The following is a 15,906-nucleotide window of genomic DNA, read 5'->3' on the forward strand; positions in this document are numbered from 1 at the left end:
ATATACATGTGGTTTATGTCTACACGTGCATGCCCAGCTGCGTATTTTACTTATTACACATTACATCATACAAAAACTACCCTGAAGAAGAAATGTAAACATTTCAAAAGTTAGGATGTAGCAGAATAAAGGTTACCCATACAACCTTCATTCTTCCACCTCTTTCTGATATATTGTGATGTAGTTCTTAATCACGTATTTCCTCCACAACCTCTGCCTCTTTTAGGGCATGAACCTGAGTCTACTGACTTCACTAAGTGTGAGACAGGGTTCCTAGGAGAAAGTCAGATGCCACCGAAATGATTAGTAGAGTACCCACAACTACCCACCGTGGATGGCATGTGCGTCTATTGGTGGTTCGTATCTGCATATGCCTTGGTGCACAAAATTTATTCCACCCATGGATGGGAAAAATTAGAGGGAACACTAGTACTGGAACAGGTCTGCAGTGGACAAGATGGACACTGACTGTGGTGGACTGTGTGTTGATTTTTAACAACAGTACTCAAGGGGAAAAACATCCCACAGAAATTACAGTTGGTGTAACCATGATCTGCTCACATGCATCTGAAACGTCTGACCCTGGAGCAGACTTCTATGCCTCGAGCTCAAGAATAAATATCAGCAGTAGTACACCATGATGCTTTTATTTATTTATTCAGTTTTATTGGGAAGGTGGGAAAGATGTGGTTTAAATATGAAAGTTTGCTAAGTTAACATTATTGGAAGAGCAACATAAGACAAAAATGTTTATTTTGTATTTTTAATAGCATTATGCATTGCCTAGAGTAGTGCTTGAATGTATAAAAGCATGTAAAATTATCTTAATTACTGGAAAAAGTCTGTTTTTTTCAAACACTGATAATTCAAAAATGGCTGAACTGATTGTCTTAGAAATGTCCAAAACACTCATCTCCTGGATAAGACCAAACATGAGATGTTCCAACTCAAAAATACATTTTTATAAATTATAAGCATCTGAAAACTGATGCTTAGAATGCAACCTGAACTATGAGCACTGCTGTCATATCAGACCTTTCATAAAATGTGGGTTACAGATGTTAGGGCTGTTGATAATTCTGTGTGTGAGAAACAGCATGCTGAAGTAATTGATCAGCATGGAGGATTAACCAACTTGGGCAATTTGAGTTGCTATGAGGAATCCCCTTTTAACCACATGAACTGATGTTGAACACTACAGTTTTGTGCTCAGAATCCCATATTCCAGGGTTACGTGCATATGTGCCACCATTCATTATAGTCCTAATAAGGAATTAGAAAGGACCCACTTGACAGGTTTACATCTTCACACCCATTGCTCAATGAAAGTAACATTAAAAGTTACAGGCATATAAACAGAAAAGATTTGCCTTCTTCAACGCTCAGGAACCCATTTCAAGAAGTTTATTCTTTTAACTTGTGTGTTCTACCCTACCTTTCGAGGCACTTTCATCTGTTAGGAAAACAGCATTCTACCATTCTCAACTGAAAACCTGTTCCATTTGGGTCCTTATGCTATTAACACCAAGTATCAAAGCACCAATGGGACCTATGATATTCTGCTACAAAAACAGCACCAGAATTATTTCAGATGAGTGCAGCAGAAATAGTTGCCCAGGTTCCCTGTTTACAACCTCCAAGAGACTTTAAACAGGGTTTGTTTCCAAGTCTTGTTCAGGGAAGGAGTTCTCAAACACGCAGAATTGCAGGAATTTTCATAAAACTAACGGGAGGAGGGAACTGAACAGAAACACACACACACAAACTTATTCTATCCCCCTTCCCACAGCTGGGCTAATTTACAGACTTTGTAATCACACAGCCCAACTCTGTTTTTAGTCAAGTTCTTTCATGTTTATTATACGTGTCTGAGTGCTCAGGTTTTAATACCTACTTTATGCCCAGTAATAAGAGAGGGGAACACAAGGCACCAAAATAGAACCCACGGAGCATAAAAACAGCTTATTAAGCCCTCCCTGCATGCAACTCATTAGCTATCCCTCTGTTACACCAAACAGCACATGGCGCTGCTGCACAGGGGTTCTTTAGCCCTTGCCTTAGTTCCTTCCTCTAACACACCTGGCTAAATCTTACCATATACAATGGAAAAGATATTTGCAAATGCTTCACAAAAAGCTTCAAGCTCAGATTCTCTCTCAACCTCCGGTTTCTGCGAAGGAAAAACTGTGACATCTAGTGTCAACCGGAACAAATGACATTTCATGTGATCTAGCTGGAGAACTGGGATGTAGTATCGCCAGCAATGTCCCAGATACACTCACTGGCTCCTTGTTCTGGAGGGACAAATTCATTGCTGTCATAAAAGGGTACAATGCCACTTACACTTAACAGGTAGAGATGTTTTGTTTGTAAAATTTTTGTAACACAATTTTTTTCCAATGATGCAACTTACAAAGAGCTCATGAGAGCGTTCCATTCCTTTTTACCCATTTTAGGGCCTGGATTTTGATACATACTGACTGTCCATGTAGCAGGCACTTAGTTTTTCACCTTCTTATTTGTGACTTAGGAAACATTTGTCCCACAGACCGCCACAGTTTTAGCTCCAACTTATCAGGGAATGTGATAGAATTATTGTTGGCTGATGCAACTTTATTCTTCATGTGCTATGCCTTCGTTAACTCTCCTACATACATATTTTTTGCCACTAATAAACTATTAGCAGTAAATTAGCTCCAAAAGACTTCTCAACTCTATGTTGTGAATTAAGTGCTTGTGAAGGGATACCCCCAGACAACTTAAATCCTGGGATGGTGGGCAGACCCCAGAGGTGCCAGAGAACCCAGAACTTCACTTATTATGGGGGACAAAAATTAACAAACAGGAAGAGGGGTGCAGGTCCTGGGGGCAAAATGAGGAACCCAGAGAAAGGGACCCTGGGAGGAAAATTCTGAACAAAGTCCACTCCTCCAAAAAAAGTCCTCCAAAGAGTTAAAGGATGCTGCTCAAAACTCTGCCTGAACGACTGAATGGATAAATGGTTTGAGAAAGCCCTCACTATCAAGAAAACCCCAGAAATGAACAGTTTCTGTGTAGTCAAGTACACCATGGCCAGCGCAGTGCAACCTCCCCCACCCTACCCTACCAATGCATCTTATCACCAGGCCAACAGGAACAAGTCAGGGAGAAATGCTGAGTTCCACCTGCAGAGCCCACTAAGTCTTTGGCCTTCTTGTTGAGTCTGCCAGCAAGAGACGCAATTACTCTCAAACACTGTGGCGGTTTTTGTGTTGTGGTTATCTGTTCATTGGGACCTGGACTGAGGCCATCAAATGTCTCCCAGAGGCCACCAAACATCTGTCGAACGGTTGTGCATTTCAGCCACTACTAACAAGGCTTGGTTGTGAACTGACTCACTTGAAAAATGCTTCTTTTGCATCACCTCTCTCTTCAGTCTACCAATCTCCTCTGAAAATATCATCATAAAGAAACAAGCAAAGCAGTTTTGTATAGCTGTGGGGCTGAGGAAGATTAACTGTTAGAACAGTTTTCAGAAATTTTCTGGAGTTCTACAAGGAAAACAAAAATTGCAGCTGTTGACATGCCCTAATGATACTCCTCATCCTCCCCTCACTTTCACTCCTTTCAACCAACTTAAATTCAACTCAGAACTTTGTCACTGGGTTAACAACAAAAAAATGTGTCCTCTTTCACCATGATAACATATCACCTAGCATCAGTAACATCCCCTGGCTGTGTGGCACTACAGCCTAACACCTAGCACTGATATAGTAATTACAGTATTTAAAGGGATGTTTTTGTTTGTGTTTGCAAATTTTAACTAATTAATTCTCATAGCACTGAAATACATCAGTACTACCCTATTTTATCAGCAAAGAAAGTGAGGCATAGAAAACCTGACCAAGGCTTCAAAACGACAAAGATCTAAGGTATCTAACTTCTACCCTGTTCTCACTCCTTTAGAAACATTGCCTTCAATTCACAGTTAACTAGGCAACAAGTGTTAGCAGCTTTATCATTTTAAAGGTGAGTGTATCTGTTATGTTCACATATCCTCTCACGTACAGTCAGACAAGTTAGAAGAACAAACGAAATGTACTTGATAAAAGGATAATTAGTCCTCAAATGCATCTAAAACTAAAGGAAGAACCAGTATAAAATGTTGTCTTTTCCTCTATTCTATGGTTGCTGGACAGCACTTACACTCAGAATTATAAACTTCTGTCACAAAGGTGGGTGACAGCAAGGACCTGGTAGATAACAGTTTGCATAACTTATGGGCAGAAATATACAGCATCTGTGGGATGCATCTTATTTGTGAGAAAAAGCAGCATGGATCTATTTACTGCCTCTTCTTTTTAAGCACGCCTGTCAGCTTGGCTTTATCCTAGTGGCCTTTTCCATTCCAGAGATGAAGCTGAGGAATCAAACCTTGACTGTCCCTCCTCTCCTCCCACTTGCCATCTTCCTTGGTGCGAGAAGCTTGAGTGAGGGCTTGTGACAAATCTGTTTCCTCAGCTAAAATAAATTAAATGGTAAAAGCCTCAAGTCAGCTCTCTCTGCTAAAGGAAGTGCAGCACAGAGGCATGCCTTGGTTTGACAGCTCGTCACCTCCTGAGTATCACCTATCCTTCAGATGTTTGACTGCTGAAACCCCTTCCTTAACTTGGCCACTTGGCCAGGGAAGGAGCTCTATTGTGTCCCCTGGCTATTGGTAACAGAATTCGATACTAGCCCCTCAAACCTCATTTTTACTGTGCATTGTCCTACTGTAACCTAATCAATCAGAAAACTGGCTTGGCTGACATACTTCACAGGCTGCCTGGAGCATTAGCCACAAAACCTCTCTGGGAAAGGAGAGAAATGGAGTCTTCTGTCTCCCTGCTCCAACTGAGATGGAGAACATGCACTGGAAGATTCCGGAGTGGGTTATTCACTCAGTAAGCTCAATGGAGTCATCGATATGGGACTTGCAATCGGGCCACCTACTTTCCTTTTCTGTCATCTTCAAGCATATGGACAGCAAAAGGGGGTGACAAATTCCTTAAACCCTGACTCCATGATGGTTAAATTCTTGCCTTATTTTCAAATAACACACCGTATAGCATACATCAGCATCATATAAATGGACTTTTATCCATGGCTTTATTTGTACAGCCACCACAAGGCTCTTGGTGCTGCTAAGTCACTTGTTTCCACGCAAGGCACAATTTAAGTCTTGCAAGAGTTAACAAAAAAATAGTAATTTTTTTTGGGTCTTTGGGTACAGAATCTGGTATAATAAGACTATTTGTATTCATACTGGCAGAGTAAACACTACATGTTCATGCCCAGGCAGCTCTGTGCTTGTAATTTCAGCAAGAACATAGCTCTGTCCCTCAGGGACTTTGTATTCCTCAGTCTCCGTCCACTCAAACACACAATGAGAGCAAAGAGAAATGTAGAGGGAAAGAGAAAGATCATGGCAAGAGGCCCCACATAGCACTGCAGCCTTGGACTTCAGGGCAAAAATTAAAAAAAAAAAAAAAAAAAAAAAATTAATCCTCCCCCTACCCCGCAAAGAAATCTCATTTGGGGTTTAATTACGTTAGTTAAACCATTTCTTCTGTACACCCCGCAGTAGCAGAAAACGCCTCCTTACATCTCCATTTATTGGGTTTCTCTTGAAAATTCTGATTCAAAACCTCTCTCTAACAAAGGGATTATAAAGAGAGATACAGTAAAGGCTGCTGCAAGTCTCCACGGAACTTCTTTGTTGGAATAAACTACTATCTCCTCCCATCACGGCTCCCAATGTTTTTGTTACAGGAATGAGACTCTTGACAGTCTTATGGTTACATACTTAGTTAAAGAAATACTGTTTAAACAATCATATAAAAATGCAACTTATGCCTTCAAATTTAAATATCTGAAGGGACATTTATTTTTTGCACTTCACTTAATTTGGACAATGGAAATGAACTGAGAAAGCTCCCTTTTGCAGGAGATATCACTTTCTAGTTAGCTCAGGCCTACGATCTTTGGGTAACAAATGTAATAGGGTGACCTCCCTACACTAAATATGGGACACCTGGTAAAATTACTCACATTCAAGTGAGTTAAACAGCAATAAATCAGAACTATGCAGTACAAACAGTTAAATTAGCATCCAGTTGGCTGAGCCCATTAAAAGAAATACCGTGTAGCTGGATTCTATTTACCCTCTTATCTTTCAGGCTTTAGGGCTCACAGGTGAGAAGAGACCACAGACACAATCCTGTACCCCTCTCTTGCAAGGGGAGGTGACCGATTAGCTGACCCTTCCTGCCTAGTGCTCTCTGTCCTCATGCCTGGCTGGACCTTGCCTCTCCTGTTACCTGGCGCTGGCGCTTCAAGAAAGCATGTGGGGAGTGTGCAGTGTCTTGTTTTCTGAGCTTCTCCCCACTGATTTCTGACAGGCTTTATACCAGATTGTGGCCAGTGGCAGCCCTTCAGCGCTGTGCGAGAGAGAAGGGACAGGAGCTGCTTCCAGCTATGGGGGAGGAGAGGTGAGTGGGAGAAAGGGGAGATAATGACCTGGACAGTGGGGTTTTTTTAATAGAGCTTCTCTCTGCCTGTTCCCCTGCACCACTGTTTTGTGACTGCAAGCAGCTTGTCCCTTCCCGCCCACAGAGTATAGAAACAACTAATGCCTCTAGGCTGCTGCTGGCCACCAAGGTAACCCAACTGTCTCCTGGCTATAGCGTGACCAGGAAAGGGTTAAGCCCTAAGGGTGCACTATGCACCAGGGCCCTAGGAACCTGACTGCAGGGGCTTCAGCTGCCGTAAAGCCTGGCCAGAAAGGTGTGTCAGCAGAGGATGGTGACTAGGGGATGAAGCAGACCCAGACTCCCTGGTGTCCGGAACCAGGGTGGGGGGCAGATGAAGAGGGTGCTTAGCCCCCTGCAGGTTCATGGCATAAACAGGCAGGAAACTGTTTCCCTCTTTCCATTCCAGAGCTTAGCTGAGGAGTGGAGAGGCTGCCCCATGCCAGTGCTGTGGAGGACGTTGGTAGCTGCAGAGCTCAGCTCCCTTTGGACGGCAGTTTGGGCCAGACGGTCTCGAGCTTTCTGGGGTGCCTGCCTAGCCAGAGGTGGTAGGGGAAGACAGAGTCTGTTTGAGAGCTGAGCACCTCTGACCAAGGGCTGGTTCTCCACACAGCTCTGGAATCAGCGGATGGGAGTAGGGAGGGGGAAGGAGACTGGGGAGGGGTGAAAGGGCAAAGCAGGAAGAGTACAGGAGGGGAAGCACATAAAAGGCCAATGAGAAGGCAGCAGAGACAAGACTGCCTATGCTTACCAGTCTCTGCAACATGTAGCCAATGCTGCCTGGAAATGGGATGGGGTGGGGCCCTGTTGGCTGAGACACAGCACAGAGCAGGACTGTGCTGATGGAATGGCTGACTGCCCCCCATGCATTACATCTTAGCTCAACACCTGCCTTGCACCCCTCAACCCCCTGCCACTGGACCCTTCGCTCACTGCTCATGGTTGGACAACTGGCGAGCCAGTCCTGCCCATACTGAGGTTGGGGTGACAGAAAATATGGGGAAATTTTCTTAAGAAAAAGTCAGGACATCTGCAAGAGGGCTTAAGTACAAGACTGTCCCTTTAAAAATGGGACAACCGGTCTCCCTAAAATGTAACCACCATCAGCAGAGGCCCCCAGAGATCCTGAGAAGAGTTTGGACTGTCAAAAATCACAGCAGAGACGTAAGGCAAGAGTAATTCTATCAGGCTAGTAACAGTAGTATACGCCACACCTCTGGAGCACTAGGCACCAGAGGGGGATGTTATTGTACACACTTTTCCAGTTTATTACCCAACACTGAAGGGGAATGTTTAATAGAAAATACAGAAAAGAACCAAATTTTATGCAAGTGAACAAAAATATTCCTATTTAGCTTTGTAAAAAAAATTAGATATAAACTCTAGCTACCATAAATATTTGCACCTTTTAATTATGAAGGAAAAATACTGTGCACCTTTTAATTATGAAGGAAACAACACAGCACTAGCACAAATTTGAAACTAAGCTATAATTTACTATGGAGGTTAAAGTTCCAATTATATGGAAGGTACATCTCTTCAGTGAGATAAAAATCTCATTTTCAAGAGAAAGATTTCACCTCTGAAAGGAGCAGAAGTAGCTTTTGAGCCTGCATAGGTACATTTTAACCTCAATTTCCAAAGCCCGTCTATAACCACAATGTATTTCTGAGGGGGGGGAGGTAGTTTTAGAAAGTAACTTGCCTCATTTCCTCCTGGCAGCCTGTTCATATGCACCAGCTGACCCTGATCATCCAAAACCAGTTCAGTATACGTTAGCATATCCGAAGGCAATGGGTGCGAGGGCAGGAATGCACTTTCATTCATGGAATCCCAGAGTTTAATCAGAGACTATGAAGAATCAAGAGAGATGTTCTTGTTAGGAGAACCGGCTCCTTGTATTCTTGATGTAACCTATTATGACTCAGCATCAAGACACAAACTTCTTTTATTCCCATCAACTTCCCCCATACCCAGCATTTGGCCAACACTATTTACTGGATCCCATCTTAAATGAAATTCCAAACCCTGACCCGTAGTCAAAGTAACATAGCCACAGTTTTGTGATTTGATACATGACTCAAGCTAGCACACAGCGTGATGAATCTTACTATATACTAAGCTCATTCACTAAGGTTTTGTCTACAGCAGGAAGGTTAGTGTCTATAATTCAGCCTGGTGCAGCGCCAAACACTGCCACCATTGCATTATCCAATCCCATGCTTAGAGAAGTTAGGGCACGTTTGCACTACAAATCTAAGTCATCCTATGCCGGCTGGATTTACAGTAATCACTGCAGTGGAGTGTCTCTCACCAGGAGCACTTCCATCAGCTGAAGAGGGGCAGTGTTCGGGGTGGAGAGCCAGGGGTCTCAGCTAAGTTTCCAGTAAGCCACATGGCCATGCAGCTACCTCCTTAGCACTGTGCATGCGTTCAAGGCACCCATGCAAAGCGGGGAGGAGGGCCACTCCATTCACAACCTAGCCTCCAGCCTGGTAGCTGGGGAGATGGGGACTGAACCAGATGCCTCTCCCCAAGCCTGAATGCAGCTGAGGCTGGAGTGGACCAGGCCCCATCCCCTGCATCGCAGATGGAGTGGCCTGCACTCAGAGGCCCCATACACTGGCCTGGCTCCAAAGCCCCCCATCACACTCTTGTCCCACTCCAAAGCACACACCCCTAGTCACAGCCCTTGCACCACAACCTGCTTGCCCCAGCCCTGAGCCCTTCATCCCTGGTCTCATCCCACAGCCTGCATCCCTTGGCAGATCTCTTGCACCCCATCCCTGATACCCTCAACTCCAGCCCCACCCAGAGCCCTCTCATTCTTGCACTCCAACCCTCTGCCCCAGCACTGAGCCACCTCCCACACTGAGAACCCTTTGGCCCCAACCCCTGCCACATGAATGTTGTTATGCGCACTAAGATAAAGGTGATGTATCGCACTTCACCTCTGCATCACACATCATCTCCAGACTGGTGCACATCGCAAAATTCAGTCCACTCAGGGGTGGGAAAAATTTACATGAACATTCCCTGCCAGGGCTCCAGCTGCTACCCAGATTCACACCTCCCCACTCCCAGCTGTGTGTGGGGAGGTGGGGGGAAGAACTCCTCACCCCTCTGAACGGGACCTGGGGAGCAGCTAGACCCTAGCTGCCCAAATTTCTTGTCAATTTCACAGCTCCAGCATGGAATTTCATGGCTCCAGATACCAGGTTCCCATTATGAGCAATCTAGGCAACCTTGACTGGTACACAACTCTAGAACCACCACAATGAGATGTGGCAAGGAAGATTTACCTGCCGAAACATCTCGGGGATGTCATAGATGTACGTTGTCCCCAAAGACTGTGCCTGGAATCTCTTGGACTGCAGCAGGTCCTTTGTCACATAGGGGGTGTTGATCAGCATGCCATGAAGTGGTCCCTGTTTATCTCCATATGCCTGGAACATAATCTGCAGCAAAGAACATAATCAGCATAAAGAAAGGCAACCTGACATCCATCAGCTCAGGGGGGTGTCCCTATCAGAATCTTTACTTGCTTAAATACATACAGGCTTGCTTGACTTGCCTGGCTTGCATTCCCTCAGTAATGGCATGCCCCTGTGTTCCAATGTCCAGTACTACCCTATTCAGGCAGGGACAGGCATCTGCTGTACATCACTGACTAACTACAACTGTGTCTCACTGGTAGGAAAGGGCAGATGGCCACAACCAGCCATATCTTTGGTGCTTTTGCAGCATTTCCTCTGACAGCATGACTACGTGGACTGAGGGATCACGATTATTTATGCAGCTGAGCAGCACACATGCAGTAACTAAACACCATTCAGATGTCTGCTGATTGATTGTGGAAGCTAGTTCAACACTTGCTATATGTCATTTGGCTTGAAGTTTTGATATTACACGTTTAAAATATTTTCCCAGAGCACTGACATGAGTTTTCAGCTACCGTACTTTATGGTGCTTTACAGTCTACTCAATCAGGACTTGGTTAATGGGAAAGGCCCACTCCGATGCGGCAACAGCAAAGGAATCGATCCACTGGAAATCCCAAATGAAAATCCATTTCAACTCATGATAGTGAGCTGCAACGAGTGCTGCTTACCTGGGACATTAGGCTAAGAGCTGCTTAATAGGGACACATTTGGCTGAAGCCAAATGATTAAGCTGGTTCTGAACAGAATGGTGACAGTTGCTGGATGAAGGTTAAAAGATGGGTGTGGGGTCAAACTGAGAAGGAATTCAGTAAATAGTATTCTTTTTTGTGCTTTTGTCAGTGTAATATTACACACTAAATGTTGAAGCTCTGAAATCCAGGAGACCCTGGTTTGGCAACATCCGTAGTCCAGCAGGACCACAGATATTGCCAGACCAGCGAGCCCCAGAAGCCAATATTTTAATGGTGAGGAGTCCTGGCTGGGGCTGGAAAGCTGCAGACAGGGCTGGGCCAGGGGGCCAGCAGGGGCTGGGGAGCGGAGCCAGCAGCCAGAGGACCAGCAGACAGCCCAGAGGGGAGCCCGGGAGCAGGACCAGCAGCCAGCAAGGGAGTATTGAGCTCCCCTGTTCTGGGACCTCAGGTCCCAAGAATGCCCAACTGAGGAGGTTCAACCTGTGTTCTTAAGTCTTTATGTTTTGCTTTGTTTTGTCATTGTAAAAATAGCTTCTTTGGAAGGACAGCTGCCTAACGGAACAAGTGCCTTCCACTGTGCAGTAAAATAAAGAGGCTTTTCCTGTATTTGGGACTTAATACAACTCCTACTGAAGTCCATAAGAGATTTTTAGTTGATTCAGGGGACTTGTACTAGGCCCTTCAGCCAGTAGTATTTCTAGTGGTTAGTGCACAGGATCGGGAAACTGGGGACCCGGGTCCCATTCCCACCTTTGCCTTCTCCTATGAATTATCTATTTAAGTTCCCACACCGCTACGCTCATCAGAACAGTGTTTCCGAAATGGTGTTCCGTGGAACCCCCGGGTTCTACAACATGAAAATAAAGGTTCTGTGAGAAAATTCCATTACAATAGCTGACTCCTCTGCAGCTCACTGCCTGTCACCACTGAACTGTAGAACTAAACTTAACTGGTTTAATGGCCAGCAGGGCAGCGTGAAAGATCCGGCCATTAAACCAACTGAATTGAGTTCCATTATTTCAGTGGTGATGGGGCAGGGAGCTGCGGAGAGCCCCTCACTTGTGCTGCTACCTGAGCAGCCACACCCCTTTGGTAGGAATGGCTTGGCTCACCCCTGCCACAATATATCCATGCAAGTCTTCTTTTGGCTGGGCTCACACCGGCATAGGCTCCCCAGCCAGCACCATGAATGTGTTAGTCCCAAGGGATGGTTTGGGGCTGAAGCAGGTTAATCCTGGGGATGGGAGGCAGGTTTGGGGCTGAGAGGGGTTAAGCCAGGGAATGGGGGAGAGAGTTTGCACAATGGGGTAAAGCTTGTTGATAGGGGGCAGATTTGGGGACTGAGGTGAGTAAAAGCCTGGAGATTGAGGGCGTGTTTGGGAATCAGCAGGGTAGACCACGGGAATGGGGTTCTGCAAAATTCTTTTGAGTTTAAAAAGGGTTCCACGGCCATATAACATTGGGAAACACTGCATAAGAATATCCAAGCACCAGGTGCATTTGCTTGCATGCAGCAACAGCTCTGAACTCTTCTAACACACCTCTCGGGGCAAAAGCGACTAGTGCTGTAACAACATAGGAAAACTTGTTTGGGTGTCACCTTATCATAACCCAGAGTCCCTATTTGGGTTGAAAGGGGATTTGAGGGGAGCCAGGGATTCACTAAGGTAAATATTCTTAGAACCATATAAGAAAGAAATCCAAAAGAATTCTATTAGACACAGGTTAAAAAAAAAAAGTTAACAAATATGTACCAAAAACATCACCCTGGGATGCCATCTTAGTTTTAAAAAAATGGACCTGCTTTAAATCTGTTGTGAAAGTTAATTAAAACCATCCCTGTTCCTAAAATGCTTTGACTGAAACATATTTAAATTTCTCCTGAAAAAAAATCAGATACTGTGAAAATTACAAAAAGATTCCCCCCCACACCAGGTAATGTTTTAAAAAAAGAAAACCCATGCCCCATGGGGAGATTTTTCTAACCATCTCACCAGAAACACAATGCAAAAGGAAAGGTCACCTTGGCAAACAGCTAACAAAACTCAGATTTTAAGCTGAGACACTGCAGATCAGCTCAGTGTCCTTTTCTTTCCCCTGGTCCCTTCAAAGCATGTGGACATTATCAATAGTAGGATCTCTGGACCAGGAGAGACTGCATGGCCAAGCTGCTTGCAGAAAGGATTTAGAAAAAGGAAAAAAACGGTGACTTAGCACATTGTATTCAATACAAATACTGTCCAAGGGATTTATTTTATTGCTACTCCTGCATGGCAGAGATGTCATTGCAGTCAGAATATAAACTTATTTCTAGAATTTAATATTTTTCATTATTTCCAAGATCCTCATTTTAATAGTTAAGTGCTTTTGCAGACTTCAGTAAGCCATATGGAAACACAACTAGTATACATACACAACCCTCATGTTAAGGTCCTACCATGTTTAATAAACAGGACTACAGTAAGATTCTCCAGGAATTTTACATGGGCCCCTAGAAGTTATTCATTGCTCCAACTGAATTTAAAAAGAGGAAAGCTTTTCTATAGATTTCTTGAATCATCCTGCAGAAGGGCATAGCAAGGATATAATTTTCTATTAAATTCTACAGGACAGTTAGTACCTGTATACAATAGGGTATACAAAAATATTTTATAATTCCAAAGAACTCAGCCATAAGGGAAAAGAGGTGATTGCAGGAACAAAGCAAGGTGTATGTAAATGGCTAGAGTACATACCGCTGCATGACAGTTTTGTGTTTTGCCCACTTACGTGCCTATTTGATGACTGTCATTACAAAAGTACGTTACCTCAGTAGAATCACAATTCTTTATTGACTGAAACAATAAATCACTTACGTGTTTGGATCAGGTTTTTTTAAAAAAAAAAAAAAAAAAAAAAAATCAACCAACACCGCTGTACCCCCGCTCACAACCCAAGGTCACATTCTGTGGTACTTGTTCCCATGCCTATATGGAGCTGTACCTGTGCTGTCCTGGAGTCCGTCACCTCTTTATACAAACTGATGTCCAAATAATAGCCAGATTCATTGGTTAGAAAGAGACGGATGGGAATTGCCTTTCCAGTTGGCGTCAAACGAATATTAATTTTCAGCTCTGCTTGGAGGACACGGAGTTTCCACAGGCGGCTTCCATAGCGCATTACCATGCTCCGCACAGACTCTTCGATCTTAGAACACAGAGAACAGTGAATTAGCATTGCCCTTCTGCAGTTGGCACATCTACCCCTTTGTTGTTCCTCCTTCCCACCGACACATGGGGTATGGCTCAGCTCCCGAGGCCAGCATTCCAAATTTCACGATAACCCAAGTGTGGTCTAATAAGGCTTCCCGCCCACTACTTCAATTACCACCACTTGCCTTTCCTTCTTCTCCCCTCCATTTATACTTTATTCATCAGGAATGCAGTGCAGATCCTGCATCCACTGATAGTTTCTGAGTCTGTAATGACCCTTCCACTCAGAGTACTCAAGTCTCCAACGAGGTGGTAGGAGACACTTTTACCGTGCTTCCTGTCTCCCTTTGGACCAAACTGAGATAGCCAGGGGGTTCCCAAACTGTGGAATATACACCACTGGTGACGCATGAGCTTCATGTTTCATCAATTCGTTTTACAACTTTGTTTTAAAATTACATAAGCCAATCAATTTTGGGAACTGTTGAGAGCCTGAAGGTTAGTTTGAACTTGGGTATCTTATACACCAGTGCCAGCCACTGAACACCATGCTGCAGTGGGTCTACTGGTCCCCCTTGATTAAATTTTCTTCTTTCATCTCTTGCAAACAGCTAAGAATTATAAAAGGCAAGAAAGCACCTATAGTAAAAAACCTGGTAAAGAGTTAAGTAGCATTTATATGCACAATCACCATGTTTCATTGCACGTACAGTACAGAGCCTTTAAATCAACAAAGCAATTACCACTCAGAGTTTGTTCCTGTGCTGTTTTACAGAACTTTATAATATACTCCTGTTGGTAAACAGTGCATATTAAAGTAAGGCAATTTGCAGGCAGTTTTTAACATTCTCTTTCAAAACCTCCAAGGCTGTTCAGGGCAGTCAGTGCTGCACACACAGGGGCTGATTAGGAGAGCACTCAACACCTCAGTTCTTGCTGAAGTCCCTGGGAACTGTGATGTCCAGGACCTCTGAAAATTAGGCCTGCAGTGCTTCTGGGCAAACAGAGCCAGCATCTACCACCATTTTAACTGAAGGGCTTGCAAACACGTCCCCGCTATTTAAGTTCATATTCCGTGGGAGCAACATTTACTAGTGGTTCTTACTGGAGCCAAAAACATATTCCACAGTGTCTCCATTTTTACATAGCTTCCTTTAGAAAAGAAACCTACACCAGAATATACTTAATATGATCCCTCCCCACCAACATGTCCAATGAAGTCCACCCATCTCCTGCACTTTCCCTGTAAAACAGGTGGAATCTGTGCATCATTCCACCTCTGATGTCTGGTACTCTAATGTGAGCCCTATAGAACACTCCACTCCAGGGAGAATCAGCCAAGCAGGAACAGACAGCTGAGAAGCCAGGGACATGTACCTTAGACGGATCCATGATGACAGTAGGCACAAAGTTTAAGAAAATGTGGTTGCAGTCAGTGCGTACGTTGGTGTTATTAAAGGCCACCTCCAGCTCATCCATGGCTTCCAAAAGCAAGCGCTCCCCTTCATTCTGCAGATACTCAAAGGAGGCCTCCTACAGGAGATAGCCAAAAGGTTACTTATTTCCCACTAGCCTTCCTCAGCCCCAAGCACAGGCTCATTAGACTACAAAAAACCACAGCAGAACCTGACACAGGAAAAAACAAAAAGGGTTAGATTAATTTCAGTGAGCAGTGCAATGCACAAGCACACAAGAGCTCCTACTTCCAAAGACACCGATGATGTTTCAGTTACCAGGCCACATTTTAATGGAGAGCACACCGCCATAAATCAGTAACAACTAAAGTGGAGCTCCTGAAAATGTGACACCCAACTTGAAATCTGGACCTGAACACCTGAAATCTTAGGTGCCATCATAAAACCGGCCATACTGGGTCAGACCAAAGGTCCATCCAGCCCAGTATCTTGTCTGCTGACAGTGGACAATACCAGGTGCCCCAGCGGGAGTGAGTCAAACAGATAACGATCGCTCTCCAGCTTCTGACAAACAGAGGCTAGAGACAACATTCCTTACCCATACCGGCTAAATAGCC

General features: G+C 44.3%; 1 protein-coding gene across 1 annotated transcript in view; it reads right to left on the reverse strand.

Moving 5' to 3' along the window:
* ACACA (acetyl-CoA carboxylase alpha) overlaps nucleotides 1–15,906 on the reverse strand; it is a 248,727-nt gene that overhangs the window by 91,623 nt on the left and 141,198 nt on the right. Inside the window, exons 40-43 of the mRNA XM_075013812.1 lie at nucleotides 15,252–15,407; nucleotides 13,666–13,869; nucleotides 9,851–10,006; nucleotides 8,253–8,399 (exon numbers count right to left, since the gene is read on the reverse strand). Of these exons, the coding sequence (XP_074869913.1) occupies nucleotides 8,253–8,399; nucleotides 9,851–10,006; nucleotides 13,666–13,869; nucleotides 15,252–15,407 (663 nt within the window). The remainder of the gene's footprint in view (nucleotides 1–8,252; nucleotides 8,400–9,850; nucleotides 10,007–13,665; nucleotides 13,870–15,251; nucleotides 15,408–15,906) is intronic.

Source organism: Carettochelys insculpta, chromosome 19 (genome assembly GCF_033958435.1).
Source record: "Carettochelys insculpta isolate YL-2023 chromosome 19, ASM3395843v1, whole genome shotgun sequence".
Lineage (NCBI taxonomy): Eukaryota > Metazoa > Chordata > Testudines > Carettochelyidae > Carettochelys > Carettochelys insculpta.